This window comes from Mesoplodon mirus (assembly GCF_964341445.2).
Source record: "Mesoplodon mirus genome assembly, contig: HAP1_SCAFFOLD_1480, whole genome shotgun sequence".
NCBI classification, from domain to species: Eukaryota; Metazoa; Chordata; class Mammalia; order Artiodactyla; family Ziphiidae; genus Mesoplodon; species Mesoplodon mirus.
Window position 1 is genome coordinate 28606 of NW_028294672.1, and position 20786 is coordinate 49391.

Genomic DNA, 20786 nt, shown 5'->3' on the forward strand with positions numbered 1-20786 from the left:
ATTTCTTGCTTCTTGTAATTATTTTATGTCCTTTATGTTTTTTCTCTAATTCTGGTGAAATAATTGATGTCTAGTTAGAGTGCATAATTTGAGAAACTATTAGGAGTTAAATTTCATTTTTAACTGCCTATTTTTCTTAGTCTGCAGTGCTATTATAAATCGAAATATAACCGCTAAGACGCTAATTTGCAAAACTTGGGGCGATGCAAACTTCCAACCAGATGATTGCCCTTTCCAGGGGTTCACCAGTTGTCAATTACACCATCCGTGCCCCTCGCTTTGCCTTTCTCTCAGCGCGTTTTATTTTGCTTCTATCAACGCTATCAGCACTCATCCGTTATCGGGATGATCTTGGATGCCCAAATCGGCATTGAACCCAAGCTAAGCTGACGCTGGTCAATTTATAATGATGTTAAATTTCATTTTTAACTGTTCTCATCTTTAACTGCTTATTAGGAGTGGCGATAAGTCCGCAATAATTTTTTCCTTCGCTTGCATGGCCCGACATCACAGATGTATCACATTTGTGTGGTTTCCAGCAATTCTTGCATTTTCTTCCTTTTCTCGTATCCATCATCCACGAAGGTCTTTGGATTTTCGCATATGGGTTCGGCAGCTGTTTGAAGAGTTTCAGTCTCATATATGAACGTCGTTTAAAGCTAGTCGAGACGATTCATTCTCCATTCCTGAGACAAGCATGCTACGGAGTTTCGACTTCTCCACCAAAGACAGTTGCCAGTTTTTGTAGACTGGAGGGAACTAGCGGGTCTATGACAAGTCTAGTAGCAATTTCCTGACTTCAGACGGATGGGAGGCTTGGTTAGCCCAGGATAGGATCGAAACATTGCCTTTTGTTTTTAACCGCTCTAATGAACGGCCCTACTGCCACTATGCTAGCTCTGAATCTGTTTTCTACTTTAAATTCACATATGCCAACAATTGGGATCATCGATGCATCCGTGTTTATGTTGTATATGCTTTGTAAGGATAAAATAGCAAGCCCATTATTCTTAGCAAAGGGCGTTGAGAATCATATGGTTAATCGTACGAAAAAATTCAATTTTCTTTATAGTCAATAGTGTGAAAATAAATTTAGTATTACGTGAGATGCTGAAACAGAATATCCAAATTTGAACGAGAATTACGAATAGCGTATTCCTCTATGCGTCATGGATTATTTCATGTTCAAATGTTTCAGCTCTTTTCTGGCATTAATCGTCATGGAGTTGAATTCACCCTAGTACTTTATCTCTTTCAAATGAATTCGAAAAAAAATTGTCTTCGAAATATTACGGCTGGCTCTGAAACGTTTATCGAGTATGTGATTTTATTGATTCCGTTTATGAAGAATGATATGTCCACAGTTTATTTACACAAAAAATTTCGAGTTACTTTTAATTTGGTTATATTTTGTGTTTCATCACTATGTTTTCATGCGTTTTCTAAGGCAATGAATAGTAATATTGCGGAAATTATTTGACTATCGCTTCGAATTGTAGCACACTCTATGTCTCAATATGATATTTCGATAGAAATATCTCGCAAAACATTTTTCATGTATGAGTGAATGTTTGGTGGAACGGTCTGATATGATGAATAGTAATTTCATCCAGGGATGGAAAGCGATCGTCCATGTGCAGTGGTGTTCCGTTGAATATTTGTTCCAGCAAAAATACGTGTCACAATCAAACATGTTGAAAGATCGGACGTAAATTTAATAGAATGAAAAAAGTAGTCTGTATTTTGCTTTAAAATTTAAACACTTAAAAATCGTCGAAACTATTTTTTATGCCATCTAGTGCATATTTTTGTCAATCATAACTATCTATCTTTTATCTGAGAAATCAAATGAAACCTACGAGGGCATTACAAACTATTTTTAAACAGCGTTATTCCTTTAATCTCTGTTGATAACAGCGATCTTAGTTTATTGGTAAGATTACGCCAGATTCTTATGATTTTTCTTTGTGGCGAACATTTCGGCACTGTCGCCTGTTTAGAATTTAATTGACCAGGTTGAACATGCATAGCACTTGTTTCCTACGATGTGATACGATACGATCATAACGATTTTTTGATAGAAATTCTACGTCTTCAAAGTGCTTAGAAGTGTCGTCTCATTCAGTTCTACGTGCTGAACGTCGTGTGTTATCGTATAGAGTCTGCTTTTCATCTACATCACAATATCATTAGAAATTAGATCGGTTTTGTTGCGTAAAACAAATGCTTAACAGACATCTTGACGATTATCTCACAGATATCCGTTGAATTCACGAGGCACTCACTTAGAATGCATTTTTACTTTTTACTGTCTCGAAAATAACGAATGATTATTCAATTATAACGTTAAGTCTCTGTACAACTCATCAAATAGTTTTTAGATGGCAGCACCAATTATTTTCGTTGTTATCAACTTCTGATACTCGACCTTCTTCGACGTGAAGACTCATATCTCCGGGACGAAAACCTTTACAACCAACTTCGTGCAGAGTGTAAGTAAAGTCTTCCTTGTCCATATCTTGTGGCCATTTCCAGTTCTAAGCGTTGCTTTATGTTTATGTTTTTACTCAAAAATAACGATGTGATTTAACACATTGACGACTATCGGCATTGTATCAATGCTCATTTTTTTCGTGGTTTTTTTTTCCGCATTCCGTTTTGATCCCCAGACATTTTGCAAGCAGTCATTAAATAGCTTTTTGAAAACAGATTTAAGAATGGTTTTGACCTTGAAAATCTCTGTTGTGTACTTAGAAATATTCAAAGGACAGGCCATATTTTAAAAAGCCGAATAGGCGTCCTTTGAAAATAAATTAACATAGTTGATTTTCAGAAGGTGTAATGGATCATATTTATCGCATGGAACGCTAGGATATGAGAAATACAGCTATGAACTGCATAAGCTGGAAAAAAGATTTTCAGAGGAAATACGACTTCTTTGATCTTAATTGCATAATATTTTTTCATTTTTAAAACCCATGAAATCCATCCAATAAAGAAATTTTTTTCTATACGCGAGACATGTTATCAAATTCTGAAGCCCTCTATTTATTCTCGCTAACGTCATGGAGTCGTTCGATGTTACCGACCTTTATACGAACGTAACAAATGACTCCGCAATGCAAGCCATTTTCGAATTCCTTTCTAAACACCAAGAAGAAATTAACATGTATGGCTTGTCGATTCCAAAAATCATGACCCTACTAAAGGAGTGCTTAAACTGCTCAATCTTTAGATGGTCTGACAAATATTACGCACAGAAGAGAGGGTTGGCAATGGGGCAGCGACTGGCACATAGTTTTGCTACTACTTTCATGTCTAAAACAGAAGCCACGGTAATTAATCTTAGGCCGATACCCTACTGTAGATATGTTGATAATTGTTTTGTCATCTTCTCCACACAAGAGGAGATGAACAAATCTTTTGAATTATTGAATGGACAAACAGAGTACATAAAGTTCACCCCAGAGAGACCAAAAGAGGATTGGCTTCCATTTTTAAACGTTCAGGTTAACCTATATCATAACAGCTATGCTACGAAACGGTACCGTAAACCAAGTAACAAAAACATATTGGTTAATTATCTCGCTTCTCATCCTTCACACACCAAAAGAGCACTGATAAGAAACAGGTTTCGTACAGCCTCCGGTGTATGTACAGGGGGAGAACAGAGAGAGGAATCACACAACTTGGCACGGAAATAGCCATTTCCAACGGTTACCATATTGTAACTTCTCGAGATATGTTTAGAGGAAAGGCGATGAACCGTAATAAAAAGTCTAGCGAAAACAAAATCCCGTTCCTCCTACCCTTTAATAAGAACGAAATAAGCACAGCTATAAAACGATACTTGAAAGGGGCAGGCTTAAAAAAATCGGTAGCAGTATAGAAATACCACCAAACCCTCTACGTCGCCAATTAATTGAAAGTCGCTTATATGACCGTCTATGTACAATGCAAAAATGTACGATTTACCCTCAGGGGAGAGACGGTGATTCCATGAGTTCGGGTATAGTGTACTTGATTTCTTGCAAAATATGCGGGAACGAATATATTGGCGAGAGGGAAGGCCTCTTTGTGTCCGCATAAAAGAACACCTAGATAGAAAATCCAAAAACAAACCAAATACTCCACTAGGTACACCTAGGGCAGAAAAACATAACGGAGAAGATTTTGATATAAAAGTTAAAATCCTCGCACAAGAATCTAACATATCAGCGCGAAAATTCTTGAGGCTTTTTGGATTAATTTCAAAAACCCAAACATGAACCGCAGGGAAGAATGCCTCGTCATAACGTTATCTCACGTGGTACGTCAAATTAATCTTCTAATTTGAAAATCTCGCGCGCTTTAGTAGTAGATTCCCGTCACGCTACCACCACGCAAGGACGATCCACTTCTCTTGAGAAGTGGAAGAGTAGCGCACACAGGGTGAGTACTTTAGATTTATTATTGTTATTACTACTATTATTTTATATTATTATAATTATTTATTATTATTATTATTATTATTATTATTATATGATTGGAATATAGGTTTTGAAATTCCCTGTTTGGTTTTTAGATACTTGATTTGGTAGACGCTTTCAATCGACCTTCACAGGCTCTGAAGAAGGCGGAACCGCCGAAACGTCAGCCAACGTGTAATTAATAAATATTATTTTAACAACCTCGTGTTTTCTTAAAGAAGAAGTTTGCAATTATCGAACAATGCCGAGGTTAAGATATAGTCGGTTCTGGGAATTTTTTCTTATAATTCATCGAACAAAAAAGTTGGCATAAGGATATTGATATTAAGGCGTAGGTTATCGTAGCACCTTCATCTTGTATTTTTAGTAAAGTATTTTCGTCTAAAAATTCTCAGTTAAATGTTCTCTTGCAACAGCCACAATTGACTGTTTAACTATTGTCAGTCGCTATTGTCGTCCGGCAATTTCATTGTCATTCTCCTTCTTCTAATGTTTATATGGTTGAAATGGACGTTCTTCGCTTTCCAATAAAGTCGAGCATCATTCTGTCATCCCACTAGTTGCATTTCGCTAGGATTTATCGTCATAACATTTGTACACGTAAATGTTAATGTCTCTTTATTGTGATGTGCTGTTACTCAATCGTATATTAAAATGAGAAGATTATTCTCTACTTTCATAGATTGCAATCTGACAGATTTTTTTCCAATACCTATTATCTAGATATTTCGGAAACGTATTAATATCTTATCTTATAGCATAAATAGTTGCTGCAGTCTAGTCAGACTTGAAGTTACGACCTTCATTTTGATGTTGCTTATTTATCAAAATCCTGTTTTTATTTTTCATATGATATAGTTCTAGACATATTCTTGTCTTGGTCTTGACACCAAACAAGGTTTTCTTTTTTGAAGAAACACTTCCAGAGTTGGTAACATAAGTAGAGGTTAGAGATTTTATCATTGCACAGGCCGAAGTTCATGCAAGAGGAACTGTTGGAATGTAGACGGCAAATCCATCGTTTCATTATTAGAGAACTTTTATGTTCATATTCACCATTTCTTGATTCTAAAGCAATTCCAACGTGACACATGGAAAACAGTAATGGTCGTAGCATTACGATTGGCTTTACTGAGTAGTCTCTATCGTCCATGTTGTATTCTGCTCGAAATTTCTATTTCATTCTGTAAATCATACAGGTGTTATTCGAAGTTGGTTCACCTCTACATTCAGAAAGACTTAAATGTGTTTGTGTACACATTATGTTGTTCGTATGCCTCTAAATTAGAAATTTTTTAAGTATCTTCCTATCTTTGCCCATGTGGAAATTTATTGCATTTGTTCGTATCTCTTCTTAAACAGATATGTGTTGCTTAACTGATTTACTTAAACTGGAATCTCCCATAAGGTTTTATTTCAGACTTATTACGTTCGTGTTCTCTTCAAAATATCTACATTAATTCATCTGTTGCATACTGCTATGTTCGCAGATTCAACAGGTGTTTTCTACATCATTTTTTGGGTGTGTTCAACTATATGGCATTAACTTCTAAATAAACTATCTTGTATAGCTAAAGTGAATTAAAACTGATTGTTTTGTTCAATGAACAAGATTAGGCCGTAAGCAACATTACATCCCCGTATTATGTGCATGTTTTCACATTTGCTTGCAACTTTTATTCTTATTACATTCTATTCATGTTATAAACGACGAAATCAAACAGATTTATTTTACAGTTTGCAATCTTTTCAGATGTGCACTTACTTACTATTGATACCAGGTTGAAGAAGGCACAGTGGTTAGAAATGTTATGCAATAAAGCATTGTTGTTGGTTCATTCCATCACTGGTTAAACTAAGTCTTCATCCCTCCGGTATCGACGAACAATTAGATTTGTTTGGGAAGAGGTTGACGTCTACAAACACTGATGACTTCTGTGATGGAGATCTTGGAACACTCTAAAGCTATCCCAGGATTCCATAGAGAATGAACTCAACTAGTATTAAACCGCATTCATATAACAAAAGCCAATTTTGTCCAGTGGTAGCGAACTGACACGGAAACCAGAAGACTTTCGCTTTGGGTCCTATGAATAACAAAAGATGGATAATCACCTTCACCTCCATCATGTGTATTCCCATTGATCTTCGAGTGACTCGTGCGGGCGCCAGTATCCTCTCCATTTCTCCCTTTCGCGTGCAAGAGTGGCTCAATGCGTTCTACCCGCTTTAGATACGCTCTGAGCGTCATACGACTCTTCTAGAGTTTTCGTGAAGAACTGTAACCATTGGGTCGGTGGTTTTCCCTCCGTGCGCTTGGCGTATCGAGGGATCTAGTCGTTGACGGCCCTTATCCATCGGCTTTCGTTTATTCATATCAAGTTTCCGGCCCACCTTTTTTTTGACATTTTGGCGTAAAGAACGGCGTCTTTAATCTTCCGTCATGGACGTAGGTGCGGGGCTCGTACTCCTCTCATTTGAGTGATAAAGGCTATTTCTACCATCGCCTTTACGACTCCGTGTTCGATAACGCTAAGTGTTCTCTCATCCTGTTTTCTCTTTATGACGGTTAACAGGATGCTCAACGCCTTTTGCCAAGAATAATGGGCTGTCTACTTTACCCTTTGTGCGCATAAACAACAGAAACAGGTATGCATCGTTGATCGCAATTGTCGGCATATGTGAATGTAAGGAGTACCAGGTGGCAGAGTGGTACTAAGGCCGTTCATTAGGGCAGTTGGGTGACGAGCCCTCTGATGCGTACGCTAAGGCAGGAAGAATCGTTGAGTCAAAAAGTTGGGCAAAAAGTCGAGTGTTCTTCGTCCTCTTTAAAATACATCAGCGATGCTCTTGAAAGCTCCCCATGCCGCTCTTTTTCTACTGCTCAGCACGGAAACTAGGTTGTACACCACATTGACTTCTCGACCTAGTACACATACCTGGAGCATTAGGAGATATTTGTTCCGTTGACCTTAAATGGGGCATTAGAAGCCGTTTCGTTTTTCATAAACATCGTTTTCGTGAGAATTAGCCGTAGACCATTAAATGCACATAATTTGTAAGAGTCGGCTGCCATTTCATCCGTCTGACTGATGTTTGATGTTATAAGGACGATATTATCATCAAAACGAAGGTGGTATAGTTTCCGAATTTTCCCTGGTTTCCCAGTTCTTTTATCACTGGCTCTGTCTTAACAGAGTCAAACGCTTTCCTCAAGTTATTAGAAGTAACGCATAACGGTATCTCATACTCTCGTGATAATTCAATAAGTCTCGTCATGCGTGGATTTCGTCCAACGTGCTGAATCATTTTCGAAATCCTACTTGTTCCCTTGGATGCACTTCGTCCAATATTCTGCCAATCGTGACAACTCGAGTAAAGAAAGAGTTTATAGACGACGGACAGCAGGTAGATTGGGCGATAATTGCCAATGTCGTTGAGGTTGCCCTTTTTGTACAACAACATGGTTTTGCTGGTTTTCCATTCATTTGGGACCTTGCATTATGACAGATAGGGTGTGATGAGACGAGTCAGTGTGTTTGTGACGACTGGCAGGAGTTTTTCAGATATGTTGTCTTCTCCTGTCTGGACCGGGTGTTGTTCGGCTTCTCAGAGATGAGAAAGCATGAGATTGGATTGCAGAGGGGAAGGCTAGTGGAGTGACATATCCGTCGTCTTTAATTTCACATGTACGGAGGAGGACGTGGCTGTCGAGGAGACCAGAGTCGTGGATGATTTTCTCCATTGCCTATCTTGAAGCTGTAAGTGTTCCATCTGGGCGTCAGAGTGCAATAATCTGGGTTTTATAGTTTGCTAAGCTCCGTCGTGCGTTGCTAATGCTCTTCCCAACTTTAGCAACTTCAGGCTTTACGGCGGCTCTTTTATTTTCAGATCTTTTTTATTGCCTTTTTGCAGAATTTTACAAGTTCGGACGTGAGTTAGCGGTTGCCTGGGGCTGGTGCGATACTGCGCTGGCTCATTAATCGTATATTTTTGTGGATAACGTTTATTAGTGACCTTAAAACACTCATGGACTAACGTGAAGGTGAACTCTCCACATGCCGCTTAGTGATTTGAATAAATCCATATCAGTCGTCGCTTTGGTACTTCGTTTTTTTGAACAGCGCGGCTTTCTCTCCTGTCAGCGAAAGGATAACTTTTTGCGCGAAAAAGGCGATGGTCGGATACGGTGTAAAACTTTGGGACGACAGCGACATCGGTTAGGTAAAACGTTCGGTTTGCTGTGCTGTGTTCTATTTCATTGTACTACTCTACATTGGAGTATTCACACTCCAACTTAGATAGTAAGGCTTTTAGAACTGTGAGTTACCTGATTGTCTTGGTCGTCATGATAAAATTAGATATCCTCTCATCCTTTTCCTTCTATTTCAAACCTTACCTAGCAATGTGACTTTTTTCATGTCTTCTTCTTGCTACAATATTAGCGTTTAAATAGTCAATGATGGCTTTGATGAATGTGAGGTCTTTTCTGCAGATCTCTCCAAGTCCACATAAAGCACTTCGACCTCGTCTTGGCCGTAGCTTAATGTGGGTGCTTAGAGAACGAAAATAGTCAAAGCCGACATAGGCCCACATCTTTTAGCCTTAACCGTCCGACTCAGCTTGCTATTTGTGTGAATGATTCGACGTCCACGACCAAACTCGTGTTGACGCCAACCCCTCCAAATTCTCCACTACCGCATCTTCCGAAGAACAGTTCTTCTTCGGAATCGTAGGCGGCGTTAAATGAACGGCGTCTTCTCGTCTCGGCCAGATCGATGACATCTTACCTGATCTTTTTGGCCTGCATCAACAAGTCCTCAACAACGGAATCAGATGCGAACGATCTGGCGTTTAGGTACAGATCGTCACATTAGTCCTATCATATTTAGGCAGCCTAAAATGGCACTGAGATCTTAGCAGCTTTCCGAACTTGTCCTGTCAAATGCTGCCGTATCGAGGGCTCCATCAAGGTCAGGAAAATTAGGCTTGTTTATTTTACTGTTTTCGGCTTTTTTTCACCAGCGACGCAGCTTGCCAGGCTCTTACCATAGAGGCTGGATATACTCATGGGCAGCTAACCATTCAAGCTGGCTTTATGAGAGGCCTTCGTCCTTGTCACGCACATGTAGCAGCCACTCAATGTGCTCGAATTGCTCGAAAAATATGAACAACATTACAGTTTTGTTATAGGCACATCATACTTTTATGAGTACACTTAGAGTTAGGATTCCATTCTAGGATATTAATCTCGATTCGTTTTCGTTATGTGTGAGTTTTCCAGAAAATGCAGCTGAATTTTCCTTTTATTTACTCGGAATTGTATTCTTCTCATATTTTTCTACATCTTTACGCTCTCCAAGCATAATCTATTATTAACGGGTATTTCGAAACCATTTTCGAAATCATTCATTTCTACAGAACGAGGTACTTTTATAATTTACCGGCGTCTACTCTTTTTTGGTTAAAGTTGAACAGCTCTATTATCCACTGCTGTTTTGCATTGAACGGCTTCGCCTAGATGGTGTTGTTGCTCCTGATATCTTTTTCTTTGGTGATGTTAAGAGATCTGTTTTCTTGTTGTAATTGTAGTACCAATCAACTACAGTGGTTACGTAAGATTGATGCACACCTTGGACAACGAATGGCGGCAAATGATTTTGAGTGTTGAGGTAAGGGTTAGATAGCACTCCAGACAGATTTTTATTACCACATCCAATCTTTGAATGCGATCGAAGCAATGAAATTTCTATTTAGATACTGCTTATTCGTCACTTAAGGCCATCGATGTGTGCTTTGGGGATACGATTGGTTATGAGCTTATGGGACATACTCAAGAAACAGGCCATTTCTTAGTTGCGAATATCTTTCGGTTACCTTTTTTGCCGAATAAATGTGCGAAGTACTCTCCTCGTTTAGAATTCTTCCATTTCAAGGATATATTGTTATATGATGGTAGAGCAATGCCGTGTAAAAACCTTTTTTGTGTAAAAAGCAGGGTTTCTATAACTGAAAAAGTTAAGTAGCACCTATGATTCCCTGACTTAAAAGTGCCTTTTTGGTGTCTGATATATTGTGCTTTCTTGTACTGCTGTCAGATTTTATGAAGACATCATCTGAGATTTTTAAGCAGTAATGAAGTGTTTTAAAGCTCTTGGAAATCCTTACGGGATTTTCACAGCAGAGCGTTATCTATTTATCATTGTCTCTGGTTTTTCACTTCCTATCCTAAAACTCCTTCTTTCCTCTTTTTTTTATTATCCCTACTATTCTGGTGTTAAAGATTCCAACAATAAATTTTTTAAGGATGTCTAGCTTTATATCACTTTCCGTTCAACACGTTCAACTGCGCATTATGAGTTGCCCAAACAGTTCATTAGATAGGTGCTTTGAAAGAGGTAGGAGACAGGGCAATAACAAGGAGAGCTAACTGAGCCTCTTCTACGGTGGATAGCCGGTCAATATAAGACGAAACGCTTCACCAACGTTTTTTAAGTGGATCCTTTTTTATGTTTATTTCTCTATGTTTGATTTGTCATATATTGGTTGTCTTACTATTGAGCTTCTACGTGGTAGTCGCGTATAATTTTAGGTGACCTAGTTGTCAAAGTTTTCCATCTGATGTGATGTTGAAGTTCAGGTCTAATCAGAAGCGTGCTTTAAACCTCAAGTGTCCTCAGGTTCAGTGCTCGTAGGAAAACTGAAATCCCTGCAGTGCCTACCAGTCCAGTGTACGCGTACCAACCACTGTGGAGCAAACATGTTACAGATGGATGTTCGTTCTTTGATGAATTCCGAAATAACCTATCGTCTTATTGTCAGTTATGAGACCACATTGGTTTCCGATGTCGCTAATCAAGTAAGTTTGCTAATTGAGTCCTTTGTTGGCATTGCTATATAAGTTATAATAATTGTTCATCTACGCAGTTCTGTAAATAGATCATTTCCTTGCATTCACTTCTACGAGCATTAAGAAAATACGATGAATATTTGACAATGTTGCGGTGAAAATGGGAGAAATTGTAAAAGCTCAACTCAGGGTGAAACTCCATAGGCTTTCAAGTAGGAAACATTTGACCGAGGACAATCTTTTGCCATAAAGTTTCATTTAGATTTAGTTAAGAAACGTTTGCCTAAATCGAAGTTAAACCTTAACGCCATAGGAATGATTAAAAGTTAAGTCCGTGTTGCATTTGACAACAACAGTGAATTCAGCACTTCGTAAATTTTTGAGAATGTTCATGTGCTAAGGATGATTCATTTATTCTCACTAGCTCTCCTTCAGTAGAGCTCAGTTTAAGAGTTCGCACAATTAATGAAGTCTTAAAAATGTAAGCGACTACAATAGAACAGGATTTTTAAGGGTTATTGTGATGAATCTGGAATTACACACGAGCTTGACAAAGGAGATTGACTGCTACTAGCACTAAACGAAAAAGTGGAGGTAATTGTTAAGTGTAACATCTTTGAAAATAGGTGTTAAATGTTTTCTGCAGAGGTCATACCAGCGGATATAGGCGTCAGATCTGCATTCATTACATCTGTATGGATAAGTATGCTCTAGTTAGTCTCTCTTTTTTGTGGAAATGTTGACCTGCTTGTCGACTTCGGTGACGCTTCTGAGCAGGCCCCGTACTCTACTTTATATCGCAGTTCAAGACGAGAGAGTACCATCGACTAACGATGAAGCGATAAATACTTGGAATTCGAATATATATCATCGAAAATTGTTATACATCTTCGGAAAAATACCAAATTTTGTTAACACTTCGTGACAAACTTCAGCATGTGTTGCAGTTTAAGGATATTTTCACTATTCAGCACGATGATTTATTTATACAAGATTTATTAGAATTGCATTTTCTCGAAACTATTGTGTTTGGACTTTGGAGTTGGACTTGAAAGTTTAGTATTCTTTTCGACGTTCTCTGGAGAGACCGTCGTCTTTTTGTCGCACTGATTTTGCGATGCCGTTCTTAATTTTATGAAGAAGCCTCAAAGAAAAATAAAATTTTCTCATTTTAAGCAACTTTTTCCCATCTAGCGACTCACTTTTCTTTTATAAGCTCGAAATGCGGTAGAATATCTATTTGCTACCGATATTCACAGTGTTCTGGTGTACCAGGAAGAGTCTAAAAGTGGCAGCATAGAAAGACCTGTTATGAATTAAGTTGTGAGCCAAACGATCAGTTTGTGATAAAGCCGATCTTTATATTCTATACCTTGCCCCTCCATTTCTCGGTTCATCCATGAACTGTGAAAACGATTCCTATCGACATGAACCATCTATAGCATATCAATCTTATATTAGACTTTGTAATTCCCAAGTAATTATTTCTTAAAATGATTGCGGAAACGTTGAAAACGAATGCATATTGCTTCGAAACAAAAACAATAAACTTCACTGCAGTCACCATCTGTTTTATTCATTTCATTCTTAGTCATAACATTCGGTTTCTTATACTGTGGCAATCGTTGCGCTGTCTACACTCAATTCTTTCGTTTTTCTTTCATCTTTCAGCCACGAGAGTCTTCCAATTTGCGCTTTGATATGGGGGCTTCGAGAGGAATTCACCGCTTCCGCAAATGAATTTGAACGCTACTTGAGCATATTTCTTCTGAAATCCTAGAGTAAATCCACTAAGATATAAGTAGGCCTTCATGGCTAACAGCACAACTGTGATTTTTGTTGTTTCAATCCAATTTGTGGAACCTGGAGAGCAGGATTATCTTGGGACGACATAGAACCAGAAACCGTGCGTTAATTGCACGTGATCTCTTACCTCTACACTTCACGCGTACCCTATTTCTAGCTACTTATATAAATCCTGAAAAAAACTTTCATAGCGGTTACATTCTTTGCTTAAAAGGTGTCGTCATAGATCGCATGAGTTAAACTGTATTCCAGCTGAATTTATTAAGTCGTCACATACAAAGTGTTTATATGCCTTCGCTTGGTATGTGTATGCATGCGCGTCTTGGTGTATGTATGCATCTTTGTATGTTTGTGTGTACCCGTATATATGTATGTGTCCATGTGTCTGTGTGTATGTATATACTTTTGTGTGTGTGCGTGTGTATGTGGTGTATGCGTGTGACTAGCTTATCAGATCATTTTTTATTTTGTCGTGGCTATAATCACCATATTTTGGTACCTGAAAAAACAAGACGAAATAAATCTCGTCTTCGGAAAACATGCTGTGAACGATATTAACGCGATATTGAATAAGGTCCGAGGGATAGTTTGTTCTTTCAGTGTGATGCTGTTTCTTCTAGTGTTTTGGTGACCAATGTAGCCGTTTTTTCATTCTATCTGCTTAACATTTTCGTATAAGCTTTCAAAAACTTTGCGTACTTTCCTTCTCGAGGTATAAGCTTCCTCTGAAACAGGATATTTTTTCAATATTGTAAATTATAGTGATCTTTGATATAAACAAAGGCTTCTCACATTTTAACTTATTATCAATGAAAAAATCAAACTATATTTCCTAAAAGGCGATGATGTAAAATTGTTCAGAGTGTCAAAAAAAAATGAGAATTTGATAGTTTTTTTTGGGTCACTTCTACTGCATGAATGAAAAATGTGTATTGCAGAAGTTGAATTTAACCGAACAAAAAGAATTTAGCTGCATATCTTACATGGACGAATAATTCTAGCACACAAATATGTAGGAAGATGTACTGGATAGTGCTTTGGAACCCTTGCACTCGTTGACTTCTAAGATAATTTAGCATATCCAGCATTTTCACATTACAATTGTCTCGGACTTTTTGCACAGTGTAGTCTATACCTGAAATTTCCTATGGTTTTTTTTTCAAATAGAAAACTCCCATAATGATTTTCTAGGTTGCAAATGCGACAGTAACTATCGTGACTTCATTAAGAGCTGTGCCGAATTTTCAAGGTTGCTATCGAATTTTACAGAAACGTAATATTATAGAAGCGAATATTAAGGGAATACAAGTAGCTACCCAATACGAGTGATCTCGAGACGGTTAGTCGGCTTACCAAATCCAAAACCCAAACCTGATTGTGATAAACATTTGGTTCAAACTGAACACGAAATAAAATCTGCACTCATTTATTCTGATAGAGTTATGCAATAGATCCCTATGTCTTTTGCATCAGGATGACTTATAATACCCACTGTTTAGATATGTTCATACTCAGACGTAATGACTATTTGCTTTCACCAATCTATCTGAAGTCGGCACTTTTATACAATACTAGTTTAAGAGAATGAAATCAGTGACTTTATAATCAAAGGGAGCTATGAATTTTGGTTTCCGCGATACGATGTTGTTAAAAGTTTGACAGCGTAACGTCACGGAAACCGAAAAAACATAGTTCCTAAGGATTAAACAAATTTGCTATTAATGCCGAGGTTAAGCGAAAGTGGTCCTTTCGGACAGACTTGTTAAATCGAAAAACCACCGTTCAGCAGAAATGTGCATTCGATCACCTCCAGTAAATCCTAATTCATGTCACAGCGAATGAGCAACAGCGAACGCTTTATTATTCATCCTTTACGTACATGATCAACAAAGTATAAACACTAGTTTCATGCGAAAAATGAAATAAGCAAAAGTTGGTCTTTTCTATGAAAGAGAAGTTCATCTCCTAAATTTACAGGCATTTGAGAGCACCCAGGTTTGAGTTGGCGTCTAATCACTAATCACACACAAATAACTCAGGATCGTAGGATGTACTATAGGATTCTCTAACTAATGTTGACGTCTAGTTCCTCATCATATTAGTTTTTTTTTTGTTTTTATTCGGTTTTATTTAAGATCGAGGCTCTTACATGCCTCTCAATATTTCGTTTCCATGTGAGCTAATGTACTCCATTGAAATATCAAGAAAGAACATGGGACAAAACTTGCCATAGTAACCAACCGATGAAGGAAACAGAACGGCCGACTCCTGCTGAGGAGTGTACCACCACTGGCTTACTATTGGAAAGTTTCCTTGCAAATTGCACCATACTGATAATAGGAGATGGATCGAGAGGTGCTGAACAATCCGGCCAGTCATGGAATGAAAGGTGGTGTACAATCGTTGAATGGTGCACTTTCCTAAACACATAAAATAAAGCTGGAAGATTCATTGCTATGGTATTATTACTAGTATTGTGGGCAGGGTATCGCATTGGTAGTGAGATCGTTTATCACGACGGTGGTCTACACCTCAACATGATGGCTCCATTCTGATCAAACTCACCAATCCTCCCATAACTCCTTTTTCAGAAAATTCCTGCTGGATCAGCAATGGTATCGCAACACCACGGCTATATGAGGATTCAAGAAAGGTGCTATTCGACGAACACTCCACGAGGCTCATAAACAGGACCAAAAATGACCTGGTAGCAGCCGTAAGAAGGCACAAAAATTGAAAAGTATTCACTGATGATAGACTCGAGGAAAAGGAATCGAATGCAAGATGTGCTGGAATCCGCACAAATGTGACACATGTGTAATGTAGGCTCATGTAAACGAAAAATAAAAATAAAACGGTATTGTCGTGAATAAATTGTGAGCTTCATGAATAGAACCACGAATCTACCTCCCTGTGATATCTCGAGCCGATTAGTCGCGAGGCTACGTGGCGCGTTCCCAGGTAGCGCAGAGGGAGTTAAACACGTACCGAAGACGACCATGTGCTTCCCAGAGACGTAGGTGATGGACAGGATGGAACCCTTTTCTGCTACGCAGATTTGGCAGATACTTTCTATTTCGACGTAGACGTTTTCATGCAAGCGTGTTAGATATACAGATTGTATTCTGCAAGTAAATTTGGCCAAAACCCTGCAATCAAGTGACTGGGAAGTACATAGGAGGCGGTTAGGGGTCGCCTCCAATAAATAAGCTCCCTGTCTACTCTGGGAAAGACTGGCAAGCTACTCATCAGCTCCCATGGTTAGAGCACGGTAAGCAACACCATGGACACAAAAAACGCCAAATGCAGTAAAATAAACGAGCCTAATTCTCCTGACCTTGATGGAGCCCCCGATACGGCAGCATTTGATAGGACAAGTTCGGAAAGCTGCTAAAATCTCAGTACCATTCTAGGCTGCCTAAATATGATAGGAATAATGTGACGATCTGTACCCACAATGCAAGATCACTTGCATCTGAGTCCTCTTTTGCGGACTTGTTGGTCCAGGCCAAAAAAGATCAGGTACGACGTCATCGGACTGGCCGAGACGAGAAGTCACCATTCGTTTAACGCCGTCTATGATTCTGAAGAAGAAATGTTCTTCGGAAGATGCAGTAGTAGAGAAGTTGGAGGGGTTGGCATCAAAACGAGTTTGGTCGTGAGCGTCGAATCATTCAAACAACTAACACCCGAATCGGACGGTCAAGGTTGAGGAGATGTGAAACTATTCCGGCTTTAACTATCTTCGTTCTCTAAGCATCCACATCAACCTATGCCGAAGACGTGGTCGAAGTGCTCTACGTGGACTTCAAAAGTTCTACACTTCCTCTTCAAGGTCATCATTGGTGATTGAATGCTAAGATTGGACCGAGAAGAACGTTTGAAAAAAATTAAATATTGATCCGCGGATTTCAATGGAACGAACAAGATGAGAGGCTATCTGAATTTATCATGATGACCATGATCATCCGTGGTAACTTACAGTTTCAAAAGCCTCTCTCTCAACGTTGGACATGAGAATTCTCCGTTGGAGAGTACCATAGTGAAATAGACCACAATATATTAAACCGAAGGTTCTTCCTAACCGATGTCGCAGTTGTCCAAAAGTTTTACACGAATCAGACCATCACCAAATTACTAGTAGGGCCTATGGAAAGATTCCGTCATCGACAACATCGACGAAGAATGCAACCGGGCTCATTCAACATCTTCACGTAAGTGCTAAGCGCCGAGTGTTTCAAAGTTACTAAGAGACGTTTTTCCCAAGAAATGCCCGATTTAATACGCCAACGTGGTATCGCGCGAGCCGCAGACAATCGAAAGCTCACGTCCAAATCCGCAAAACTATGCAGAAAGGCTATAAAAGAAGATCTCAAAGAAAGAAAAGCTGCAGTAATGGCTGAAATTGGTGAAGTTGTGAAGAGCATTCTCAACCCCCACCGGGGCTTCGCCAACTAGAGAAGCAAGATGATTGCTCTCCGACGCCCAGACGGAACACTTACAGCTTTAACAAATGCAGTGGAAAAAATCATCCACGATTATTACTTTGATCTCTTCCACCGCCACGTCCTCATTCGTACATACGAAATTAAAGACGACGGATATGTCACTCCACTGGCTCTCCCTTTTGGAATCCGACATGCTCTCTCATCTCTGAAAAGCCGAACAATACTCGGTCCAGACAGGATAAGTCCTGAACATCTGATGAACCTTCCGCCAGTTCTCATCAACACACTGGCTCGTCTCTTCACACGCTACCTGTCAGAATGCAAGGTTCCAAATCAATGGAAGACCAGCAAAACCATGCTGTTGTGCAAAAAGGGAGTCCTCCACGACATTGGCAATTATCGCCCAATTTGTCTGCTGTCCGTCGTCTATAAACTCTCTACTCGAGTCATCCTCGACAGTATTGGCAAAACATTGGACGAGGTGCAGCCATGCGAGCAAAAGGAGTTTCAAGAGTACTTAGCACTATAGACCATATCCACACCATAACGAGACTCATTGTGGTGTCACGAGATTATAGAGACCGGTCTGTCTCACTTCTATTGACTTGAGGAAAGCCTTATAGGAAAGATTCTATTGAGATAGAAGGGTTGATAAAAGCTCTGGAAAACGAGCGCGTCGAAAAAAAACCAAAAAATATCGAGGTCCTTCGTGAGCTGTATAATGATTTGACGACTGCCATATCACTGTTCTACAATGGTATTCGCTTTGCTGATCATATCGGCCTTATAATATCAGATATCAAACAGGCGGAACGAATGGTATCGGAATTTGACAGTATGTGCAATTATTGGCCTTCGGCTAATTCTCACGAAAACGATTCCCATGAAAAACGGAATGGTCTCAAATTCCCCACTTACGCTCAACGGAACAAATATCTCCGAATTCTTCGGTTATGTGTAACTAGGTCGAGAATTTAACAAGATGAACGATTTAGCTTCAGAGCTAAGCAAGAGGAAGAGAGCGGCTTGGGGAGCTTTTAAGAGCATCGAGGATGTAGTGAATAGGATGAAGAACGTTTCACTCCGTTTCTACCTTTTTGACTCAACGATTCTTTCTACCTTAACGTACACATCAGACTCGGATCTCCGTCAACGATCGAAAATTAGAGAACCAGTTACATAGGCGAAAATGATAAAAATAATCTGGGCTGGACACGTGATGATGTTGCTCAGCGTATTTCTAAAGCGAGCAGAACCCATTGGGCCACTCTTGCACGCGACAGGGACAAATGGAGACACTACTGGCGTTTGCTCGAGTCACTTGACGACCAGCGGGAATACAGGTGTAAAGCTGATGATTGAAAACCGAAATATGTGATGATCAATGTGAACATTAAAGAATGAAACATTTTAGTAAATACAAAATTGTCTTCCTCACTTGGAAAGTATCTAACGTAAATATCATTCTAATTATTTTGATTAAAAAAACATATGAAACCAGAAATGGTAAAATCCTCCGTGCTCTCATCCATCAATCTCATTCGCTACCACAAGTCGTAGCGCGGTAAGTGGTGACATTTTGCCATGCTGCATTCTATTTGCTTAATAATTGTGGGGCGGTGTCGTCATGTTCCAACACAAAATTTCTGATTGTCTTCAAGATTTCCCAATAGTACAATAACTTCCCTCGTTTAAAAGAGTTGAAAGTTTGAACTCAGCCCAAAAACTAAACCATGTACCACCCTTAAGTAAATAAATGGGATCATAAAAGGTTGCATGCTTTTGTAACTCTAGATTGACTTCTTTTCTCAGTACAATTTAAATACCATGCCACTTATTTGTGTATTCATTGGCATGCTTGCTTGAATGCATGTTATTATATCCTGTAAGCCGCTATTATCAAAAAGTTAGTTGAAGAGAATGGGAAATGAGTGAAATTTGGTTCTTGTCACGCCCAACAAGCGATTTATTAATTGACCCGGGAAAACATTCTCGTCCCACCATTCGTGGACTCACGTAACCCGCATGACGGATGCTGCTCAGCTAACCATAGAGAGTTTACTACTTGAAGTACCAAAAACACAAGTTGTCATAGGAAATTGTATGATTCATCGTTTTTCTCAAGCGATCAAAATCCCACTGAGTAGTCCTACCGTGCAACAATGGAACATTTACTGTTACCCATCGATTTCAGCTGATAAATGGTTCTTTGAAATGAACGATATTGTTAATCAGTTGTTATCAAATTTTTCCGAATTAATTATATCATCAAGAGTGAGAAACTTACTTTTCATCTTTCTTATTTACACTATACACCGTGTATTTCACATTAGGGCACGGAAACGGTCTTACTTCCTCAAAATACACCCTATACAAGCCATATTTGCCACATGCTTCAGCTGTTCTGGGAAAGTATAACACGCACTTCTCGTAGCCTCCTTAACGGCAATTTGATTTTGCTTGAATTTAAAACTAACCACACTTTTGTACAGAATTGACAGACGTAGTACAAAAGAATCTACTAGTTATGAATATAAATTCGGTCTTGAGAAATTTAAACTACACATATCGGCTGATAAATGTAAATAATCACCTTCTGTCAATGAGCACAACATGACCACCACAGAGCATTGCTCTGTTACAATCATGTGCCAGAAATCCTCAAGCGTTTCCTCTAACGGAGCCTGAAAATAAAGCTAATCAATGCTAAAATCTCCAAAATTTAAGTATGGCGAGCTTCGTCTTGTAATGAATAAACAGTATTAATAAAAAGACTCACCCTTACAACACCTAAAATTTGGCAGCACCGAAAATCAAAGAAGGGCAAATGGAAAAATACCTATGAGAACGCACCTGAGTGCAAATATATTTTTGTCCGTCCGGCATCACCATCCAATTTGCATGAATATAGTCGTTTCTGGGCTCTCGTTGCTTTAAAATCACACGATTCTCGTCCACACAATGTACATTCGGATACTTATAACGTCTTCATATTTATTATACATTTTTCAAACGTACAACTAAAACTGGAAGTCGTCGTCATTTGTTTGAAATGATGCAGCTATAGCGCTATGGGACGGCAATCGTTTACATAAAAACAAAACCATTCCTTTTTATTCTCGCCTTACAAAATGTGTTAGGAAGTTTTTTTTGCTGTTGAATAACCCTCATGAAGCTTCTTCATTGAATTCATACTTAGCCAACTATGCGTCT

The 20786-nt window shown here is 38.9% G+C and overlaps 1 protein-coding gene across 1 annotated transcript in view; it reads right to left on the reverse strand.

Moving 5' to 3' along the window:
* Positions 1–13632: 13632 nt before the first annotated feature.
* LOC309798051 (uncharacterized protein) overlaps positions 13633–20786 on the reverse strand; it is a 35437-nt gene continuing 28283 nt past the window's right edge. The window contains exons 8-13 of the mRNA XM_082646382.1: positions 20427–20504; positions 20167–20257; positions 19861–20011; positions 15354–15545; positions 14109–14260; positions 13633–13850 (exon numbers count right to left, since the gene is read on the reverse strand). Of these exons, the coding sequence (XP_082502508.1) occupies positions 14221–14260; positions 15354–15545; positions 19861–20011; positions 20167–20257; positions 20427–20504 (552 nt within the window). The 3' untranslated portion in view covers positions 13633–13850; positions 14109–14220. The remainder of the gene's footprint in view (positions 13851–14108; positions 14261–15353; positions 15546–19860; positions 20012–20166; positions 20258–20426; positions 20505–20786) is intronic.